This window comes from Xyrauchen texanus, chromosome 26 (genome assembly GCF_025860055.1).
Source record: "Xyrauchen texanus isolate HMW12.3.18 chromosome 26, RBS_HiC_50CHRs, whole genome shotgun sequence".
In the NCBI taxonomy this organism is placed as follows: Eukaryota; Metazoa; Chordata; class Actinopteri; order Cypriniformes; family Catostomidae; genus Xyrauchen; species Xyrauchen texanus.
This window is the reverse complement of record NC_068301.1, coordinates 24,518,610-24,542,520: the sequence shown is the minus strand read 5'-3', so window position 1 is coordinate 24,542,520 and position 23,911 is coordinate 24,518,610. Positions and strand designations below refer to the sequence as shown.

The following is a 23,911-nucleotide window of genomic DNA, read 5'->3' as shown; positions in this document are numbered from 1 at the left end:
AAATAGCTTTCAACTGTTTGATATAATGGCAAGTGATTTTCTAGTACCAAATTAGCAATTTATCATGATTCCTCAAGGATAAGCTGTTGGAGTGATGGCTGCTGTAAATGGGGCCTGTCTAGATTTGATCAAAAATGACTTTTTTCAAATAGCGATGGTGCTGTTTTTACATCAGTAATGTCCTGACTATACATTGTGATAAGTTCAATGCAACTTTGGTGAATTAAATTACCAATTTCCTTCTGAAACAGCAAAATCTGTACATTATTCCAAACTTTTGGCCACCAGTGTATTTTAGACACCCATTGCTAAGATATAGTTTTGCATACTTACGCAGCTTCTATGAATACATAAGATGTGCATTTAAACAGCTCTTAAATAGGAAAAACTTCAGTGGTTTACTTTTTATTGCAAAATAAGCACTGTGTAGTTCTTTGGATAAGTGAAGAATCATCAAACAAGACAAAAGCATCTTCCATTTTAATTGCACTGTGCTGCAAAACATTTCAATAACATAGGAGTAATCCATAGACCTTATTCAGAGTGGCACAATATTTTATGTTTGACGAGATTGAAAACGAGGCTGTGCGGCATTAATTGTATAGAACTCAATGATAATATCTAAACGTTCCCGACTTGTGTTTTCAGCAGTTTTAGGTCTACTGAATTTTTTCATCATTTTCATCATTTGAACAATTAACACCAAGTTCAACTCAAGTTGTACAGTACAGCAAGGTTATCCCTCACAGCCTCATTAACATTGCCGTTAAAAATACAATATGGTAAATTAAGACTATATAGCTTTGGTCTTTGCTATATAGTTTGACAGCCATAAAACCATAAAATGTAAACAACCAGAAAACCCAGCTCAACCCTTGTAGAAATACAAAACGATTTCATTTGTGTGAGCCAGTGTAAAGACAATCCCTCCCTCCTTACAAAATCGAAGCAGTGATGTAAAAGGGATGTAAATACAAATGTGTGAATTTTAAGTGTACAAAATTAACACATCACAACAGATTACATTTCAGATTCTTATAGAAAATGGCAAGTATATAACAATAAAATAAATGCCAAAAAAAAAAGAAATCACAGCATGGTTCTGTAGCACGTGTGACAGCCTTAAATGTGACACTGGCCTACAATATAACACATATAATCACCACAAGGATCCAGAGGCATACTTATAAGAAAGGAAGTCATGCCGTTAAATCTACAGAACCCGCTATGAAGGCAGTACTGCCCAATCTCTTTAAACCACCCTTTTAGAGTCCTCCACTAGATGGCCCTGTAATACACAAGGAGAAACCAACACCATCCGTTTCAAGCTTGACACTCAATTTCAGTAGCACCACTCAAAGTGGGCCAGAGCTTATCAGCGAAGGACTCAACTGCCCTTAAGACCTTCAAAGATGTTCAGAGGGAGGACAGGAAGTCCTTCAGACCACCTTTCTTGCTCTGCTGTTTGTCTTCCAGCATAAGTAGCTTCTTAAGGCGGGCAAAAGGTGACGACTTTGCACTACCTGACTTTGAAGACGACAAGCTGTTGTTTGAGGACACTGACCTACAGAGAGAAACATTTTGGGACAGCATAAGCTAATGAAGACAGAATTGTAATTTTTGGGAGAAAGTTTTAAGATCAGATGGGGCACTGTAACAGATTTGCTCAGTCCGATCAGCTTACCTTGGCGTCCCACTTGGTGTTCTGTCCAATAAAGATTTTGGAGTGGCTCTATTAGCAGACTGTGGAGTCCTGAATTTGCCCACACTCCCTGGCGTGCTGCGGTACTTTGACGGAGTAGTCAAATATTCTCTGTTCATTCCAGGTTGTCTGGATGTCTTACTACAGGTATGACACGTGACCATCTAAGAGAAGAGAGCATTGTTTTGTTGGTTACACAAAAAGTTTAATGCAAGATCAAGTTGTCAAGTTACAAAGAATTAGAATTTGCAAGAAGACAAGAAAATGAGTTTTTGCATGAATTGTTATGCACAAAAAATGTTTGTGCATAACAGAACAACATTTGTATGAATTATTCTCAGGTTATAGATATATTTGGAAAATGTATCCTCTATGAAAACAAACAACTGAAGACGAAACCTTAAAAAAAAAAACATGCAATAACGATCAAAGCAAATCTGAGAAGAATGTAATTACTTTTCCTCAAAACAGTCCTCTACCAGAGCAACTGTGACAGCCAGCTGTAAGACATCAGAGGTGCTCACAGATCTTAAAGATTATGTTATGAACACAAATTATGTTGATATGCATGTTTTTTAGTTTCTCTGGAAATCAGTGGAGAGTCTGCGGACAACCAAGTGTCTCACAAAAAAATATTGCAGTCAATCAGATTACAAAAATAGTTAGTTTACTTTGTAATGCTGGCTGAACAAGAACCCCATTCAAAATCACAATATTAAACCCAATACCAAAAAAATGCATTGTTTAACATGAAAACATGTTAACAAAAGCTAATGAATAAAACAAAACTGTTGCTTCTCAAATACTTTTTATCATGTCATGATCTCTGCTAAAAAAGTGCTATGACTGGTATCTCACAAATTGCATGAACGTGAGCTCTAAACACAGCAAGGTACAGGCCAAAGGCACAAACTGTGCACATGCCCTGGAGGCCAGAAACTGCCAAACAAGCCCTAATTTAAGCCAACCAGCCACTGGGGCTTACACATTTTTGCTCTGACATTTGAAAATTTGATATACTGACAAACACAACAAAAGCAAGCTTAAAAATTATAAATCTGTTCAATTTAAGTTCTTCTAATTGAAATTGAACTCACCGACACAAAGGTAGCCATTGCTTTTGAGGGTAACAGGTGGCTAAGCTGAAATGTGGATGATTTTAGATGATTCAGTTATTCAGTGACAGCAGCATTTTACTACTGCTCTCTTCATGTCTGGAGATATAAAGAACAAGCGCAGCCAATCAGCTGCAGTGGGGTGGAGTCTAAGCGACTCTCATTGGTTACTGATGGTATTCAATGTAATTTCCTGACAATCCTTTATGAAATTTCTTTAGAAACTTAAACCAAGTTTTAAATGGATACATAATAATAATAATAATAATAATAATAATAATAATAGTATTTACACAGTAATACTCAAAATAATAGCATCAGTCCCTAAAGGGAAAGGACATACCTTTTGGTATGTAACTAAAACAATGGCCAAACTAACCATAGAGCTTTAGAACATGATACCAACATTACAGCTGATTTGGGGAAGACCTCATACTAGTTAACCACTGCTTAGAGTCAATTGGCTGTCCATATAAAGACAAAGGTCTCTGCCATATCCTTTCATCTCAATCACACAGCTCACTCGTAAAATAGCCAATTCTTGATAAATACCTGCCCATAAAATTGGGTCACAAGGCTTCAAACAAAGATGCCAGGCACAGCTGTCTCGTAATGGATCATTGGAACAAACACTGTTAAAGACACGGACAGATTCAGGAGATGAGAAAGATGTCATTCCTGACAGTTTTCCTTGCATTACTTTTAGACTTAAAGGTGAAGTTTCTTTGTCAGAAAATATATTTATTTCATGTTACTTCAACATAATGGAATAAAGTTGTTTATAAATGACCCAATTAAGTATGTTTGTCTCTTAACAAGATTCATTTATTCAGTTTTACATAAGCAATTTTGTGTCACATTACGGATTTATGTTGGTACTTAAAGGAATATTCCAGGTTCAAAATAAGTTAAGCTCAATCGCCATCATTTGTGGCAAAATATTGATTACCACAAAAATACATTTGGATTTGCCCTGCCTTTAAAAAGAGCAAAAATCTGTAACAGTGGAGGCACTTACAATGGACGTGAATGGGGCCAACCAGTAAACGTTAAAATGCTCACTGTTTCCAAAGTACAACCACAAGACTTAAAAAAAATTGTGTGTTAAAATGATTTTAGTGTGATAAAATTGCTTACTAACATTTTCTGTGTAAAGTTATAGACAATTTTATATCTCTGTTGCCATGATGATGATAATGTCAACAAATCCAAAAAATTTATTACAGCTATTAGAGTTTTAACAGAAGAATTAATGCAAGTGTTTTTATAAAATAATAAGCTTCGCATTTCAGGCTTTATAAGCTTCACATTTCAGTCTTTAAACCCTTCACATTCATTGTAAGTGTCTCACTGTAACCCATTTTATTTATTTTTTTTAAGAAAAGAATGATTTAAATTTTTTTGTGGTAATCAACATAATACACCAATGCTGTCGATTAAGCTTAACTTGCATTGAACTCAGAATATTCCTTTAATTACACCATGTAACACATTTTTATTTAATTTTTTTGGTTCCTGGGTAGTGTGTTATTTCCTAATTGCTTATGCCTCAAAAGTATAGAAACTGGCTATTATTCCCCACAAAATTGCTTTTGTGACCAGGACAATGATATTCTGAAATGTACCTATATTCCAGAAGATTCCAGATAGATTCAGTGCAGAGTACACTTAAGAGTAACTTCTAGAAATTTCTAAAACTTTCCAGTAATATAAATAGTATAAATACAGAGGCCTTAAGACCAATTCAGTTTAGTTCCAGCTGCCTAAGTGGATACATATCTGCATTTTTCTGAGATGCATCAAGAGGCTGCAAACATCCGGCAGACACATTTTGCCATGTCTGCGGCCAATTTATCAAGACAAGAGTGAAAAAGTACTCCGTGGAAGCATCTGCTCAGATATGTGAGGCCCGCAAGGCATATTTCGGCATGCCTGTAGGGATCAAGACAAACCCTGGGCACCTCATTTCACCTGCGAGCACTCCAAAAAAACTCTGGGAGGTAAGAAAAAAGTCTTTAATTTTAAAATGTTTTAAAACATTTTAAAATTAAAAACTTTTTTCTTACCTCCCAGAGTTTTTTTGCAGTGCTCGCAGGTGAAAAAAGTTTTTAATTTTAAAATGTTTTACAATTTTATTGAAAAAAATATATATCATATATGAAAAATGTTGCGAGAATCTCTTACACAGTCATGGGTGAAATACATTTATTTTTGTGGGATGGTACAGAGGGGAAAAGAGAGTCATGAAGTTCACTATCCCAAGAATTTTGCAGGAACCCACTGACCACTCAAGCAACTGCTACACATATCCGGACATTCGGTGCCACACTGCCATGAGCTGCCTGTACCCACTCCTCCGGAGAGAGAGCAGCTGTCTTTAGAAGAGAGCAGCAAGTCAGAGAGCAATGAAGCCGTTGTAGATCCAGATGGCAATTTCAGAGGTGGAGCTGAGAGAAACCCATACTACCCCAACCAAAAAGACCTCAACGACTTGATTAGAGATCTTGGTCTCACCAAGTCCAATGCAGAGCTTTTGACATCTAGGCTCAAGCAGTGGAACTTGTTGGATGAAAGTGTGCAAGTCGTAGATCAGAGGAAGCATCACCAACCTTTTTCCAGCTTCTTAACCTGTCAAGATGGGCTCTGCTTCTGCCACAATTTGATCAGTCTGTTTGAGGCAATCAGAATTTGCTGAATGAGTGGGGCCTCTTCATTGACAGTTCATCCAGGAGCCTCAAAGCCGTGCTGCTCCATAATAGTAACAAGTACCTGTCTCTTCCCCTGATGCACCTCAAAGAGGATTACAACAGCATCAAGACCTTAATGGATGCCTTGAAGTATGATGAGTAAATTTGGGGGCCAGTATAATCATAAATCTCGAAAAACTACTCACTTCTAAATCTTTTGTAGTCATTTTTGTATTACTTTAGTATAAATACATATTAAATTGGATTCAAATGCAGTTTTGTTTTCTGACTTTGTGAACGAAAAGACATTGGAAATAGGTACATTTCAAAATATCACTGTCTTGGTCACAAAAGCAAAATTTGTGGGGAATAATAGCCATTGCCTATACTTTTGAGGCATAAGCAATTAGGAAATAACACACTACCCAGGAACAAAAACTGTGTTGCATACTGTTAAGAAAACTTCATTTCAAAAATTTTACTCACCGCATCAAGTCCCATGCAAAGCATGCTAGGAACTAAAAATCCCCTGCCCAATGTCACTGAACAGACTTTATTGGTTCACATTCACCCTACATAATGTAATCTAGTACAGCGCACATTTTAGAGAATTACATGAATCAAAAGTAGAGAAAACTATTTTAGAAGAGAAACACAATTTTGTTGTGTAGACCACAAACAATATGATTTAGTAAATCGGACAACCTGTGTTTTCCCGTTTTTTCAGTGTGTCATTTTTTCAATTTCAAAATACTCCTTTCCCAGATTAATATGCAGAGTGAACTATAAGCACGCCATATAACAGAAGATATGGATGGTGACTGGGGCTGTCAGTCCATTACAATCTGCAAAAACAAACCTTTACATGTTCGACATGAGAATGAGTAAATAAAGACTTAAAAATGTTCTTTTTGAAGTATTCCTTTAAGTTGTTTTTAACCTTTACTTTATATCCTGAACATTTTTTTAATGGGCTGAAGCACAAGTAAGGTTGTAGTTCAGGCACATGGACTGCATTCAGTCAGTGGTGACTAACACAAGTCAGCGATTACTGAGACAAATCTTTGCTGATCCTTCCTATTCCCTCTCTCCTTCAGAAATTCCATATACATTTCAGCTATATACCAGCACCTCATAGGAGTATCAATAGCACATTCATCAAACAGTGACATGATGACGCTCTGATCTCAAGACGTCTGTCCAAAGCAATCCAACCCCCGCACATGACCAGCGTTCTATCATACGGCTATGAGAATTCACAAGCTTTTTAAAACTGGCAAAAACTCTGCGGCTCCAGAGACTGATGCTATCAGTCAACAGCAGCTGTTGAGGCAGAGAAAAGAAAACAAATAGAGAAAGCAAAATGGAGCAGGAATGTCTGCATATAGATTAATGCAATGCAGGGTGAAGACTAAAGAGTTACGCATGGAATGACAGCATTGCAAGAGGTTCCTACTACGTCCTAACCCTCCAAACACAAAGATTTCTGATCATTTAAACACCAATACAAATTCTATATAGAATCTATATGGTATCCATAGTTGATATATCTATAGCAAGCATCACGTTTGCTCATATTTGGTAAGAGATGTAGACAAACCCCTAAACCTAAGTATTAAACTTTGAGCAACTCATCCTGCACTATATAAAAATATAGTTGATGTATATAACTTTCATGATTTAAAACTTTTGTTTGAACTGGTTGGTTAAATATAGGAAGATTCATAATTATTTCAAAATCATTTCTGCATTTCTAGATGTTAACTTTGAAAACCACCATAGAATTTGTTATCCCTTACTTCCTGAACATTTACTAACACTTTCCTATTAATAGGACAAAATCCTGAAATAACTTCACCCAGCAGCCACAAGCCAGGCTAAACTGTCCGCTGTGTCTTTGTGAGTTTCTAGCTCAGAGCTTCCCTTGATATGCAAGCCTGGCCAAGTCATTTGTGGGTGTGTTTGTTTAACTATTGATATGTGGAGACCCATCTGCTTTCCAGGGCAATCGATCTTTGGTATGCCCATCCCTCTCAACCAAACATAGAAAAGCTGTACCGATTCATTCCCTGGAGGGAAATTATATGTAACACATTTCATGCATCAAATGCAGGCTGGAAAAAACCAAGGTTGGTTGGCACAGATGCTTCCCAAAATGTTGAAAGATGCACACAACAGTTGAACTTTGTGTCGGAGGTAGGGAAACTTCCAATCCCCAATATGATAACATCAAAGGAACAAAATGAGATTGTGGAACAGCAGAGTTGCGATCCAATTTGCATTCTATTTGTCCTAAATAGTATGCAAAATTTGAATTAGTACAGCCCAAATCATAGAACATTGAAAATACTATGCTTGGATGGTGCACGGTTTCCAAAGTATGCATGCATAAATACTTTTTCTGGGCTTATATTGCCCACAACCAAAAGTGTGCCAAAGTGTTTGTGACTGTTCTCATTCGATTTCTTTTAAGTTGAAGAAAAGTTGGGGAGGAATGCAAAACCGAAGCTGCAACAAAAGATTAACCTAAAAGTTAAGTAATAATAAATTGTAGTAGTCAGGAACTGAATTTAAATAGAAGCTATGCTTACACCCAAATGCAAACATTACATGACATAGGGGTCTGTGTCATCAAAATGCAATTTTATGACATGGTAGTATCTCCCAATACAGGCATAATGTATTGCTACATATTTAAAAGTATGTGCTTTCTCCATTGCTAGGCTCACACAGAATCTACTACCACAGAATTCTGCAGAAAGCTCAGCATGCTTATTTATTAAATATAAATATTTTGGCTTATTTGCCTACTTTCGGCAACCATAAGTATGTAGTACTCAGATTTTAGTAGTTAGCAGAATATCCCCTAATACCAGCACAGAAAATGCTAAATAAAGTTGATTCTGTCTGGGCCTGGACATCACCAGCTAAATAAACTAGAGCATAGTACAAGTCCACGATTGGGACCCAGCCTAGGTTTATGCTGGGTACAGCCTATATACAGTAGCAAGGTGCACCAAGTCACCGGAACCCACTCTACACAGTCTTTTATGCTCTGGAAACAAAGAGCCGTGGTTATATTCAACAGCTTTAAAATAGTGGAATCACTTCATTGCTCATGCTAAGAAATAACCGCTGAAAAACACAGGTGAAATCTGGTGAACTTTACCCAAATCAATACACCACATATTTTATATACACTCACTGAGTTTATGAAATGGTCTACTGCTGTTGAAGCCCATCCACCTCAAGGTTCAATGTGTTGTGCATTCTGAGATGATATTCTGCTCACCACAATTGTTCAGTGGTTATCTGAGTTACTGTAGCCTTTCTGTCAGCTCGATCTAGTTTGGTCATTCTCTGTCAACCTCTCTCATCAACAAGGTGCAGAACTGCCACTCGTTTTTTGTTTTTGGCACCATTCTGAGTAAACTCTAGAGCAGTGTTTCTCAACAGGTCTATTCGAACTGGGTCACAGATAGCAGGAAAAGAACAATGCCATGGTTCTCCCACTGAAAAAATTTCATCTGCAGCCCAAGTGAATTTTAGTGCTGTCAGTGCAAATTTAATGCTAATTTCCCGTTCAGCTAAAGACTTTTCATCTGGACTGGGATATTTTTGTGATGCGATTAAAGATTTTGCGCAAGTGTTATGGAACCAGCTTGTGCTAATGATCTGCTATGCCCTATCTTCTATGTGAAAAACTAATAAATTTCACTGTATACATGCACAACTGTGTGTACAATATGTGACCAAAATAAAGGATTCTTCGAAAGGATTCTATCAACAGCATTTCTGGTGCACGAAACAACCGGATTTCCCTAGATAATGGGCGATACATTAAATACAGGTTACGTTTTTTACTATGGTGAGTCACCATTTAATTTCCAATGCAAAATCTTGGTCTCGAAGCAAAAACAGTTGAGAACCACTGCTCTAGAGACTGTTGTGCATGAAAATCCCAGAAGATCAGCAAATACAGAAATACTCAAACCAGTCCATCTGGCACCAACAATCATGCCACGGTTCAAATCACTGAGATCACCTTTTATTCTCCTTTCTGATGGTTGATGCGAGCATGAACTAAAGTTCCTGACCTGTAACTGCATGATCTTATGCATTGCACTGCTGTCACACAGTTAGCTGATTAGATAATTGGTGTTAATAGTAAAATGCTCAGTGAGTGAATTTATGCAAGTGTATTTTTATCAAGGAAGATTAAACAGAAATGAATCCAGCTCAGGTGAGTCAGTAAAGAAGACGGCATGGCAGAGCTGTCACAAGCCACCAGCATGTCAAGAATTCCCACCACAAACAAAAATTATACTGAGTCTTGCAGTATCGCTAACATACAGCTATGTAGTGGTCTACCGATATATCGCAGAGGCCGATAAATTGGACAATATTCCCACTTTTTAAATTATCGGCTGATACATTTTCCCGTTTGGCCGATTTGTTTCTTGAGGGCGCTGAGAATCGCCTGCTTGCATGTGAAGCGGTTGAGACATGTAAACGACCAGTCATGGTCTTGTTTAAACAGATGTAATTCAAGAACCTCACAAAAATCCAGCGTTTTCTTCCCGTCGAGCGCTCATCTAATATCCAAGCATGCGATCCAGGCTGTTTAAACTGTCAGGAGATTTCTACTGCTCGCTGGATCCGCACGAGCACGTGAGTGCAACCAAAGCCGATCTAGCAAGTCAGTTCACTGTCGGCCATGTTTGGAACGCTCTCAGGAGTCTATTTCCAGTCAAGACAGTGCAGCTCCTATCTACTTGAATGGAGAAAGTCCAAAATCTCCAAAACGGTTGGTCAAGATTACAATCAAAGAACATATTTCAAATCAGCAGCAATACTGGTATCATAAATGGTGCTTCTTTATTTCAGATTATGTTAAGAAAAAAAAAAAAAGCCAATTTTCCCATCTTTTATAGCTAATCCGAATGCACGTTCGAGTTGATTGAGCATTCTAATTTTTCTCATTCACTTTAATAGAAGTGGCCCATCTCTGCTAAATATTCTGTGGTGCAACTTCAAATGAGCTTCATGTGTCAAATGTCTTATTCCCTATATACTGCATGTACAATTGGTTTGATTCAGTATTTTTTTAGTAAATGCGATTGCTAACGTGGACATGCCATCCATGGTTGCTGGACTATTTTGTGTGTACTTTTATTTATTTATTCCTAATATATTAACAATTTCTTCATGAGCAAAAAAATGTTATGACTAAACAGAAATCAAAAGAAACTGCTATCTACCATTTAAAATACAATATTATTATTAGAATAATAAAGAAAAGCAGCTAATAAGTGCCCAGTATTAATGGGAACTCCTTCAGTACTGTTTAAAAAGCATCCCAGTGTGATACCTCAAGAAGTTGGTTGAGAAAATGTCAAGAGTACATGTCTGCAAATTCTATGCAAATGGTGACTACTTTAAAGATGCTAAAATATAACACAGTTTTGATTTATTTTGGATTTTTATAGTCCCAGCATTATTCCCATAGTTCCATTTATGTTATTCCATAGTTTAGATGACTTTACTATTATTCTAAAATATAAAAAAATTATAATAATCTAATTCAAAAACTTCAATAAAGAATAAATGACCCTAAACTTTTGACCGGTAGTGTAGACCGTCATAACAGTGCTTTGGATGATTAAATACTTCTACAAATAAACACATTTCACTAACCCCCTTACACCCCCTTATCACAACGATCCAGTCACACTCCAGAGGAGCGTCAGAAACCAGTCCTGAAAATGGAACTTTTCCACTCTAAATCATCTTAAGCTCATCCTATTGACTCCAAGTTGAAAGTCATTTAAGGCTAAACAAATCACTATAAAAGGAGCGTTTCGGTGTCTGGATAATGTCCTCCAGTCTGTTAAATGATAATATCCATATGGTTTATATCATGCTGTTCCACAGGCTTTATGCTTCTATAGTACATCAGTAGTAAAAGTGCACTTTACAAGGCGTGCATACCAAACTAAGTGGAAAGTCAATGGTAACTGCTTATAGGGTCTACTAAAGGTAGAGCAGTAGACAAAATGCTTAAAGTCATATTCCAGGATATTTTCAACATTATGTCTATGGTCTATCTGGCATGCTTTCATTAAAAACAAACCAGAATTTCAACAAGTCCCTCAGTCTGTAAAAACAATCAGAAAACCTGTTTACAAAAATACACTTACAATGGAAGCCTCATGCAGACATTGGCCGAAGGGCTTAAAAACAGAAATGTAAAGCTGTTTTTCCTTTCTCTTTTTTTTTGGTCTAACCATTTACATGAATTCTTCAGTTAAAAAAAGTTTGGTACTAGAGTTGTAGCTACTTGCCATGTCCACACTAAAATGTTTTAGTTTAAAAACGCATTAATTTCACTATGTTAATGCCTTTCACCCACAAAAGAACGGCATATTCCTCCAATAAAATTTAGCATTTTGAAAATGCTCTACATTACCGCATACTTTGGAAATCAATGACGTTAGAAAACTAAAAACAAGTTTGTTATCTAAAGCGGATTAGTGTGGATGTGACCTTAAATAGCATTTTGTGGTGGGACTACTTTTCTAGGTGGAAAAACTTCTAGTTGTGTTAACAGCTAAATACCATTACGGGGAGTCACGTAAACTTCACAGATTTTTAGAGAGTGTTGTATTGATAGTTACGTCACATCCCCTCCAGGTCTCTTTGCACAGAAACCATGCAAAATACTTTATGATGGTCATGACATGGTGTAAGATTGGATATAACTTCACTCAGACAGGGTTTGTAAATTATTCTATCACACCAGTTTCACGCCAACACATGTCATTTTTGGTGTTTATACTTTCAAAACAGTACGATTGTTGCATATTTTAAATGTCTATTTATAAAAGGCTCGGTCTATTTGTTTTTTCTGCTTTCCAGAGCGGATCGTGCCAGGTCGATCTCGCTGCCTTTCAAAGTATACTCCATGAAGTATAGACCGAGAGCGAATGCAAACACGTTTGACGCATGCACACTACGACTGCTTTGTGATACTCTTTAAGTGCAGACAATGGCTGCCGCATATCGAGAAAAATCTGGCCGTGTACGGACAGTCCGTGCAGACTGTACTGATGACCAAATTTGCGTTACGCACACTGTGCAAGGAGTTATCAGCAACACAGACAACAGAAGTATACTTTGGGATTAAGAGTCTCATTGTATCTACTATAAATTTATGGCAACATGAGATCTGTTCTGTCTGGTTTATATTCATCTATCTGAAGTATCTGCACTTAGGAAAGGGTAGAGATAGGGCTGGGTATTGGTATTTTGACTGAACTTAGCAAATTAACTGCGCTCAAGAGGACAGAAATATTCATTTAAATGAACGGTCTATTGACCTCACCAAAGCATTGGTGGCCCATTTAAACTTCTGAAGGATTTCAGCTTGTGCTATGTTGAGTCTCCTTCCTGCTGCATCCTTCCTCAGAAGTCTTCTTATCCTCGCCGTGGGCTTCCGCTTGGGCCGCAGACGTACCCGATGATTGTCTGGTCGTCGCCACTGGAAACAGAAGGGGCAGAGTACAGACTCCGGCAGGGAAGCAGCTAGCATAGGGGAGAAATATAGTGAAGGTTTTTTTTGACATGGTAACTAGTTTAAATAAAACAGGTGATGCTATGCTCTATTTGGAGGATGGTTTGGTATTTCTTTTATGTATTGGACTAAAGCTCAAACAGACTTTCCAATATGAGGTCATCTAACCCTGCTGTCAGACTGTCTTTGAGCTTTGTGAAGGCCATGGATATGGGTTCTAGTTTTACATGTGGACTTAATGGGGTTAACATTTGGTTACCATTCCTTTTGACACCAACTTTCTGTTCTATTGTCCATAATGTATTTTATAGACTGCTGGACTGTTTACAATGACAAACGGGTTGAATATAACAAAAGCTATAACTTACCATTCATCTGATGCCTTCGCCTGTAATAAAAAGTAATACAAGAGTTAGTTATTATACATTTGTAAACATTTGTTTTTGAAATAATCTTTGAAGTTCACTTCCAATGTTACGGTGGTAAATAACTCTGTGTATTCTAACAAATCATTTGAGTCAATGACTCACAACATAAAAGACACTCATTTGTCGCCACCTACTTGAGTAAATATGCAATTTCCAGAAATGGTCACAGAATGAATCAAGTGACTGAAATAAAAATGAACCATAAATCAAAATCCCCACCACTATTTGAAAAGCCCAAAAATGCTGAAGTCTCCAAAAATTCTGCATAAAGCATATAATTATGCTTAATACCCTGTCAAATACAAATGAAAAAACTTGTCATTTCTAAACCTCAGGAAGAATTACAATATGACACTCTAAAGCAGGCAAAAACACTGGGGTCGGATATGTACTATATGTAAAGCATGCCGGCATCCTGAACTCATGACTTCCCAAACAGCTTTAATTTCCACCGAGACATTGTGTGTATGTATCTGATTTTAGAAAGCAGTGCTGTTTTGACTACCTTATTCATCTAAGCTCTCATAATTCTTTCCAAAATTAGATCACATTGCTAAAAACTGCCTGATGTTATTGTTTGTCAAAAACACAGAGGCACGTGCAGGATTTGGGAATTCTAATCATCCACTTTCTCATCTGCAGCTGTTTGTAATGCCACAGCAGATGTTTCCCAACATGCCATAGAGCCTGCGGCAGACACTTTGGTCCCTATGAGAGCACATAGAGCAGTCATATGGGTAGTGATGAAGTGTGAGGGAAAAATTTCTTATTTGCCTGCCACGAAGCCTGATGTTGTAAAAACACATTACAAAGGGGGACAGATAATGTAGTGACATTAACAGTCATTTGTGTACTAGCGTAAAACAACACAAACACAGATTTAATGATGAATCTCAACAAACCTGTCTGGAGAACATGTCCAGGTCATTTTTTAGGGGAAAATCAAAAGGAAAAAAATAACAACAAAGAATTTGTATATATGTATTTAAAATTTTTATTGTAAATTTTTTTACATATTTATAAAAAATAACAAAAATGTAAACACTGAAATGACAGTATTTATTTAACTGGTCAATAAATGCTGATTTTAATGAAAGTGTCAGGATAGGAATTACTGTATTACAGTAATCAATCTAAAGACAATCATCATTAAGAGTACTAAGAATAGCAAGCTAACTCAAAAGTAAAATGCCACGATGTATTATAATGAGAATTGAGGAAAAATGTGCATATAATTGTCATACATTTTTTTTTATATTTAACTATTACATATTTATTTATTTTAGGGCTAGGACATTGAAAGCTGACATTGAGAATTAAAATGGGTCTTGTCATCTGAACCAATGTCAAAAGCTAAATCGAGACCAGCATGTGCAATAATAGTTTTGAGACTTTAAACGTCAGCAAATTAACTTTTATTATTCAATTTGTTTTATATCTGTATGTACAGTGTCTAAATACACTGGCAGTGTATACTATTTTATCTTAACAATACAGTTAGATATAAATTGAATCTGCCTATTTGATCTTATTATTAAGTCCACTGGAAAATGCCTGAAGATTTTGCCCAACTTATATTTACAACATATCTATTGATTTTACACTCTCATATCCGTATTTTGCAGTGATAACAGATCGGTTGTATCGAGTGATGCAGGATGCTCAAAGTCGATTACACTTATACTTGTATCAAAGAATTATACCAGTAGAAATGTGTCCAACTCCATCCGCAAAACACCTGAACATTTTAAAATGTACATATTTAAATAATTAAAATGAATGATAGAGGATGAATGAAGTTCTTTGAGAAAATGAAGTCCTCGCCATTGGCCGAAGTCATCCAAACTCTCACCAGCAAGCATCAGGCTCAACAGAACCTGCTTGAGATACGTCGAGACCAGGATCAGCATATCCAAGCTCAAGCGGATGACCGGCAGGCACTCCGAGCTTGCTACACCAGGGGGAAGGCCCAGCTGCTACCCCGAACCCAGCAACTTCCATGCCTTTGATCACCCTTATGAAAATGGGCCCGCAGGAAAAACCGGAGTTGTTCATAGAACTGTTTGAATGGAGGTGTGGAAATGGCCGAAGTCTCAGTGTGCGGCCCGCTGCCTCCCACTGTTGTCCAGAGAAGCCCAATTCGTGGAACAACATCTTCCTGCAGCTAACCTCCTGGTGTACGAGGACTTAAAGAAAGCCATCTTGCAACGTGGCCGCAGCCCAGAGCAACACCGGCAGCACTTCCGCTCGCTAACACTGAGCGAGTGTGGCCGCCAATATGCATTCGCCAAACAGCTCTGTGATGCCTGCCGGAAGTGGCTGCTGGTGGAGGAGCCCGAAAGGGATTTCCTACTGGAGCAGTCATGAGCTGAAATCTTTAAGCACACCTTTGACCATGTGAAAGCTATTGATGGCAAGCAACTCTGGCCAGATGTGGCACTCTCATATACGTATTTTGCAGTGATAAAAGATCAGTTGAATAGAGTGATGCAGGATGCTCAGTCGAAGGTGATTATAACCCAGTTTTTAGTATCAAAGTTTATTCAAATATTATTCCAGGTGGCTCATAATCCGATTGCAGGATAAAACTAAATAATGAACTAAATAATAGCCCATTTCTATTGGACGGGCATTCATGGGGATGTCAGCAGGTGGTGTGCGTCATTCCATGAATGTCAGATGGTGAATCCACTGGCCATCCCAAAAGTGCCATTGCGCCCTCTGCTGTTAATCGAGGTCCACTTTGAGAGATTTGGCATGAACCTTGACAGGCCATTAGAACGGACAGCACGCTTTGTGTTAGTTCTGGTGGATTATGCAACGTGATTCCCGGAAGCAGTGCCTCTACGCAACATCTCAGCATGTAGTGTTGTGGAGGAACTCTTCAAAATGATCATCTGAGTGGGGATTCCAAAAGGAATTCTCACTGATCAAGGCACTAGTTTTATGTCACGCACACTACGCAAACTATAAAATTATTGGGGATTAAATCGGTCCACAACAGCATTTACCATCCACAGACGGATGGGCTGGTTGAACAATTTAATAAAACACTGAAAAATATTATTCATAATTTGTGCATGAGGATGCTAAGAATTGGGATAAGTGGCTTGAACCCCTATTACATTCCACCAGCCTCCACATGGTTTTCCCCATTCGAACTTCTGTATGTTGCGTCGACCACGTGGCATGCTTGATGTCCTGCGGAAGGCTTGGGGAGAGGGGACTTCGAACAGCAAAAATGAAATTCAGCATGTTCTTGAGCTTAGAGCAAAAATCCACACTTTAGGGGAGCTCACACAGAGGAACTTGCTTCAGGCTCAATAATGTCAAAGCTGGCTGTATAATAGGGTCACTTGGATACGGGAATTTGCACTGGGAGATAAAATGCTTGTATTACTCCCAACATTGAACTCTAAATAACTTGCCAAGTGGCAAGGGCTCTTTAAGGTCACACGTCGATTAGGAGATCGCAATTATGAGGTGAAGTGAACGGACAGAGGCGATGCATGTCAGATATGCCATCTCAACCTCCTGAAAGTCTGCAGGGAGATGGCACCCATGATGTTGGCAATGATAGTTCCAGAGAGGGAGGATCTTGGGCCAAAAGTGAGGTTCAAAATCACTAGTCGAATCACCCCGGTACTTGTGGAGACCACCTCTAGCCATCTCAAATCACGGATAGCTAAGTTGCAAAAAGAGTTTTCAGATGTGTTCTCGCCTCTACCCGGTCATACAAATCTCATAGAACACCATATTGAGACCACCCCAGGGGTAGTAGTATGAAATCGTCCCTACCGGCTTCCCGAACACAAGAAAAAAGTGGCAATTGAAAGAATTGGATGCTATGCTCAAGATGAGAGTAATAGAGGAATCCCACAGTGAACGGTCCGGCCCGGTTGTGCTGGTCCCTAAGAGCAACAGGCCGGTCCGGTTCTGTGTGGATTATTGGAACGTAAACACGGTGTCTAAATTTGATGCATACCCATTGCCTCTTATTGATGAACTGCTCGATTAGTTAGGCACAGCTCAATTTTATTCAACACTGGAAATGACGAAGGGATATTGGCAGATCCACTTAACACCAATGTGCTGTGAAAAAACAGGCCTCTCCACACCGTTTGGATTACACTAATTTGTGATGCTTCCGTTTGGTTTGTTCGGGGGCCCAGCTACATTCCAGCAGCTCATGGACAGAATCCTCAGACCGCACGCTTAGGCCGCTGCCTATTTATAATATAATATAACATATAATTATTTACAGTAATGATTGTCAGTGACACATGCAGCATCTGAGGGCTGTTCTGAGGTCGTTGAGGCAAGCGGGGCTCATGGCAAACTTAAAGTAGTGCACAATTGGGCAGGTGGAGATACGATATATGGGCTTCCATTTGGGTCACAGACAATTTGCGGCCCCAAATTGATAAAACATCAGTGAATGCAACCTGCCCAAGACTTAAGACCAAAAAGGAGGCGAGACAGTTCCTGAGGCTGGCTGTCTAATATCGTAGGTTTGTACCTAATTATTAGGCAGTCACCAGCACACTGACTGATATTACTAAAAAAGGCAGCACCAGATCCGGTCCAGAGGAAGGAGCAGTGCCAACAGGGGTTTATGCAGGTGAAAGCTGCACTTTGTGGTGGACCGCTTATACATGCTCCTTAAATTTCTCTCCCTATTATTGGACACATTGGACAGCGTGTTGGACACGGTGCTCTAGCAGGTGGTTGAGGGGAAGGAATGGCCAGTGCTGTAGATTAGTCGGAAGCTCTCCTTGAGAGACTAAATACAGCACTATTGTGAAATAGTGCTTGTCCATCAAGTGGGCCATCCTCACTCTCCGATACTACCTGTTGGGGCGGGCCATCACCCTCTGTTCGGATCACGCCCCACTCCCGTGGCTCCACCGCATGAAGGATGCTTATGCGTGGATCACCCATTGGTATCTGCCGTTACAACCTTTTTAATTAGAGGGGACACAGATGGCTGTCATAGATTTCCTCTCCAGAAATGTGGGGAGTGGTAGGCAGGCCGGGTGGCTCCCTGGCCTGAGTCGGGCGGTGGGGGTGTGGCACATCCTCTGAGCATTCTGCCAGGAATGTTGTCTGGTCCAGCAGCCTTCCGTGTGTTGACTCTACATAGAGTTTTTCTCACATCAGCCGTGGTAAGACAGAGCACCTGGTCGTTGGGAGGAGGGGTGGTCTTCCTCGCCACCACTTGTTCTGCACTTCAAACCGAGCGTAGAAGTTGTTCAGCGCATCTGGAAGCATCTTTGTCACATGCAACTGATGTTGTCCTGTAGTTGGTGATGGCCTGGATGCCCTGCCACATTTGCCACCGCTGTCCTGGAAGTGACTGTGGATTCTCTGGGCGTGTGCGCGCTTTGCCTCTCTGATGGCCCGGGACAGTTTGGCCCTCGCTGTTCTTAGGGCTGCCTTGTCGCCTGCTCTGAAGGTGGAGTCACGGGTCCTCAGCAGTGTGCGCACCTCCGCAGTCATCCACGGCTTCTGGTTGGAGCGTGTGGTGATGTCTTGGAGAAAGTGACATCATCAATGCACTTGCTGATGTAGCTGGTCACTGATGCTGTGTATTCCTCCTCCATTCTTTCCTTCATTTGATTCTTCTATTCACCGATACATGACTTACTTATTTTTTTAATTCATTCAGTCATTATTTTTTTCTTTTATTTCATTTGCTTTTCAGATTGAAAGGAAATGTTTGAAGTTAAAACAATTTGTAAAGGGACAAATACAACCATCAATCAATGTCATTTTCCTCTTCTCTATGAGCAAGCCTTTGAGGATGTAATCAGAGTTGGGTAAGTTACTCTAAAAAAAGTAGTTACTAACTACTATTAAATCTTCTACAGTGTAATTAGATTATTGATTGAATTACTCTGTCTGAAAAGTAATTGCATTACTTATTACTTTCTAAAACCCTTATCAGCCTTGACCAGATAAAAAATACAAGGATAGACATGAAACGGTTCTTTTTATTTTTTTCATGAACCGTCTAAAGAATAAATTAGAAAATTAGAAAACGTCTATTTTAACATTAAATTCACAATTGTTTTATACAGAATTGTTCTATAGTCTATATAGAATTTAATGCAATTACATCAGAAGTTACTGTAATATAATTACTGAAAAATTAAGAGTAATCCCTTTATTTTTTTCAATGAAAAAGTCATTTAATTACAATAATTAATTACTTAGTAATCATTACACACAACACTGGATGTAATAAGACTGCATGCCCTCTACACTGTGGTAATCGAATTAAAATACTTTCCCAATTTAGAGTTCACCCCCTTTTAAGAGCTCCCTGAACACAGATAAACAACATTTAATTTACAATGCGCTATCTCAGCGAGATGATATTAACAACAGCTGATCTCCAAGCACTTGCAGTGCAAGAAAGTCAAGAAAGAGTATAATGTCCAGTTCACATAACTGATCTAGTGGACACAACACATTATCTTTATCGATGACAATGAAGATCTGAAGCATGCCTTGTGGTGACACCTGTGGCAGCGGTTGAGAGTGGACCTTGCATTCAAGAGGGCTTAACACAAATGGTTTGTAAATATGCATGCAACTTTTGAGCACCTCATCAAAACGGGTTTTCATTGCATGCATACTTACAGTCAACAGATTCCATTAACTTACGTACATGTACTAGGCCTACAACGGGTGTCAGAACAGATGTACCCTGTACTAAGACTCAAAATATGCAGTGCGTTAGCCCTGAAGAAGGGTTTGGGACATGCCAGGATTCAAAGCTAAACAATAGTGTGTAAGTCTCATTCTTCTTCACTTACATTTCATTGTGAACAATACATTGAGTCATTTGTTCCAATAAGCCAGGTGCCTCATAGCATGTTAAGAACAAGAGTCTAAAGTGTCCAAATGTCAAGAAAAAGCAAGAATTGCATGGCCTCAGTTTCCAACTCACTGGATCTGGGATTCTACTTCACTTTTGACCACAATTTTTCCAGGCTTATGTGCATAACATAAACATTTGAGCTGGTTTAGCTGCTTTTTTAAATAAACTGATTCAAACTTGATTGCAAGAATAATAACTACACTTATGTTCACCTAAAATATTTAATACTTGAGCCTCACGACAAGACAGGTCTGTGGTAATACTTGAATGAACTCATCAAATAAGACAATTGTAATACTATTCGAGATACAGTTAGATTTGATTATTACACTTAAACTCTGGTACATGCACTAGCAGAGACCGTTTAACACATGCATGTATTCTCAAAATGATCACATATGGGATAAACAATTGATTTGGCTGAAATGTCAATTTATAAAATATATCTGGCTACTGGACATGAAGAAACATCTGTGTGGCTCTCTACAGATAACTAAGATGAATCAACAGACATTCTCTGTTCACTCAAATGCTATATATAGGATTAGTCTTACCTAACATGGGAGCAACAATTGTTTAACTCACTGTTTTACTGATGACATTTTAGTGTGCTTTTTTTTTTTAATGCCCTTCTGTTGCATTCCTTCTAATGAGGCAGATCCACAAACTATGGCAGTAAAACAGAGAGTAGGATGGATGGGAATTTGTATCGGCTGCTGATATTTATCGGCTAATTATTTACCAAATTTTAAAGATCTCCATATTGGTAATAAGCGTTAAATATAGGGCTGTCAGTCGATTAAAAATTTTAATCTAATTAATTACATGGCGTCCCGATTAATTAATCGTGATTAATCTCATATACAAATATTTGCTGAGAAAGCCCCTCATATAACAATAATTCAATATATAACATATTTATATCAATATATAATTATACATAGTTATTTTTAAATATTGAAAAATTATATATATAATAAAAAAATATTCAGATAATTAAAATGCATTACATTCCTATAGCAGAAGAGTTTATCATTGATAAGACAATACAAAAGTGGCTTTAGAATACAATGTATTGTTTACTACCATATTATTGATCATAAGTCAATCATTGGCATACAGTTCACAGCAATCCATTTCACAAGTGAATTTAACAATCAGTTGGAGATTTATTATGAGGGCTTGTTTAAGAGCCCGTCAATTTACACTTACGTCAGACGTCTCGGGTGTGTTGCGTCATAAACAAAATGTTTAGGTCACTGTGACAAGTTAAACATAGTTTAATACTCAATCTTTAAACATCTTGAGATCCCTTAGATCGCATTTGCGCTTCGAGTGTTTTGAACGCAAGAACGTAACGCATGTTTGTTGTTCTGCCTACTGAAGTGTTTTCTTCACTGTATATACTGCGCGTTGCTCATACAGCTGAAATTTCACTTACTGCCCTCTGGAGTAAACAGGTGGTACTACAAGCTTGCATTTCTCAGGAATCTTCCTTATTATGATACGTGGGCATGCAATTAATTGTGTAAATTTTTTTGTTAAATTAATCGCACTGAATTAACGCATTACATCGACCACCTAGTTAAATCGGCAAAATGAAAAATTATGAGTTTATTAATAATTAATAAGTAACACACTTTTTAAAAACACCGAATTTTGCACAATCCAGAAATAATAATAACCACAATATGTACGTTACGTTACTGCTGAAAAATTGCCATAAATGGATGTGACAGTTGTGAAAGTGGCAATAACCTGTAGGCATAATTATGAGGGATATTTTCTAAAACGCTTTGAAATCAGCAGACTTTGACTTCTAAATGTGATATCCATAAATGCCGCAGGATTTATTGAATTACAACTGAAATTACAATATGGCTTTGAGTGATTACCAAACCTTTAAAGGCTGCGTTATAAACTGCAAAAATAAGTGCAAAATATTTTTACAAGTACAAAAAAACCTTTTTCATATCAATCATTATGTTATCATATTTAGTAATATTTTGTATCTTTTTTATTTTGTATGTCTCTTTCACTGTGGCTCTCGTTAAAATTTTAGCCTGTCATATATTCAACAGATCCAATCAATGTTCAATAAGAATTATTTATTATTAAAACAGTGAAAAAGATTTTGTACCTTTTTGCAATATTTTTAAGCATTTCTAAGTAACAGTGACCTGATGACAAAATAAGGTTGCAAAATATCATATCGATACTGGCCTATAGGTTTTGTTTGGTATCGGCCAAAAAATGTCATATCGGTGCATCTCTAATGAGATTTTACATGAGTTCTCTTGAGCTCTGGAATATGTCACTATTACACCATGAATATCTAAGATAACATAAGCTATATATAGACAGCAATGTGTATAAAAAAATAACAATGAAATCACATAGAAAGATCATTGTGGGTCACAAAGTACAGGAGAGATCACTATAATCCAGGTAACCAATTCATTTTGCGATTGTTAGCAACATGCAGTAAATATAATATTGTTTTTGTTTTTAGTTTATTTTCATCTGACATTCCAGAAAGTCCTACATTAAGAGGTCTTCTTTCATCATGTTAACTACTTGCTTTTACATTATTTAATAGGTTGCAATATCAATATAAAAAAAAAAATTGTAATACCCTTTACACAAACAAAACATCTACATTGTCATTAAACTGTATTTTCATTGACAAAAAAAGTAGTTATACAGAACAGGATTTATTTATTGTTTAACTTTTTGATGCCAAGGACCCCCTTCCTAAAAATACAGGCATATTACACATATTATTAAAAGCAATGGCTTTCTATAGAATAAAATAATCATGATTTCTCTCAAGAATTAATCTATATAAAGCAGAATGAAATGCAGCCTAATAAACTTTAATTCGTAAATATAGATTTTTATTTGAAGTTTTCTGCGGACCATTTAGCCTTGTGCCCACCAGTTATGCTATGCGTTCAAGTATTTTATTCAGAAGTATCCCGCCATCTGCTGGTGACTGATGACATAACAAAAGACACCATCATGGCGAAAGAGTAGCACTACAAGAACGCGTGTTCAAAATCAACAGAGATTGGCGAAAAGAAAAAAGGTACTTACATAAGAAAGCGCGACTGCTCAGGACAGACGTCTTTGTAAAACAGAGAAGCATTTACTAAAAACGTAAGAGTTATCCCATCTGCCTTCACAGCCATGTCTGCTTGAACAAAGCTCTGCGTCCAGACCAAAACCAAACGCCACCTAATTGTAGTCTATACTTATGCAAAAGAAAAATGCGAATATCTGTTTTCGCGTTAAAACGTGACTACAGGAATATAGCGCGACTGTCTATCCGCTTAGTATGTGAGCGAGCTTCTTCTTCTTCTTTGGGTTTAATGACGGGTGTCATGAGCACATACCGCCACCTACTGTACGTATGCATCCATCATGGTGACGCTCTATCACATGCTGTGATATGAAGCACATGCTTTTTCCATGCGATGTGTGATCTGAGCTGCTGCGTGTTCAGCTCCCATGCCCTCAC

General features: G+C 37.9%; 1 protein-coding gene across 1 annotated transcript; it reads right to left on the bottom strand.

Moving 5' to 3' along the window:
• Window positions 1–402: 402 nt before the first annotated feature.
• Window positions 403–23,737, bottom strand: LOC127620083 (UPF0711 protein C18orf21 homolog). Its single transcript, XM_052093179.1, has 5 exons — window positions 23,488–23,737; window positions 13,446–13,465; window positions 12,889–13,088; window positions 1,685–1,866; window positions 403–1,564 (listed from the first exon to the last, which is right to left on the bottom strand). Exons 1-5 carry the CDS (start codon window positions 23,580–23,582, stop codon window positions 1,417–1,419), a joined length of 645 nt encoding a protein of 214 aa, XP_051949139.1. The 5' UTR covers window positions 23,583–23,737; the 3' UTR covers window positions 403–1,416.
• Between the last annotated feature and the right edge of the window lie 174 nt (window positions 23,738–23,911).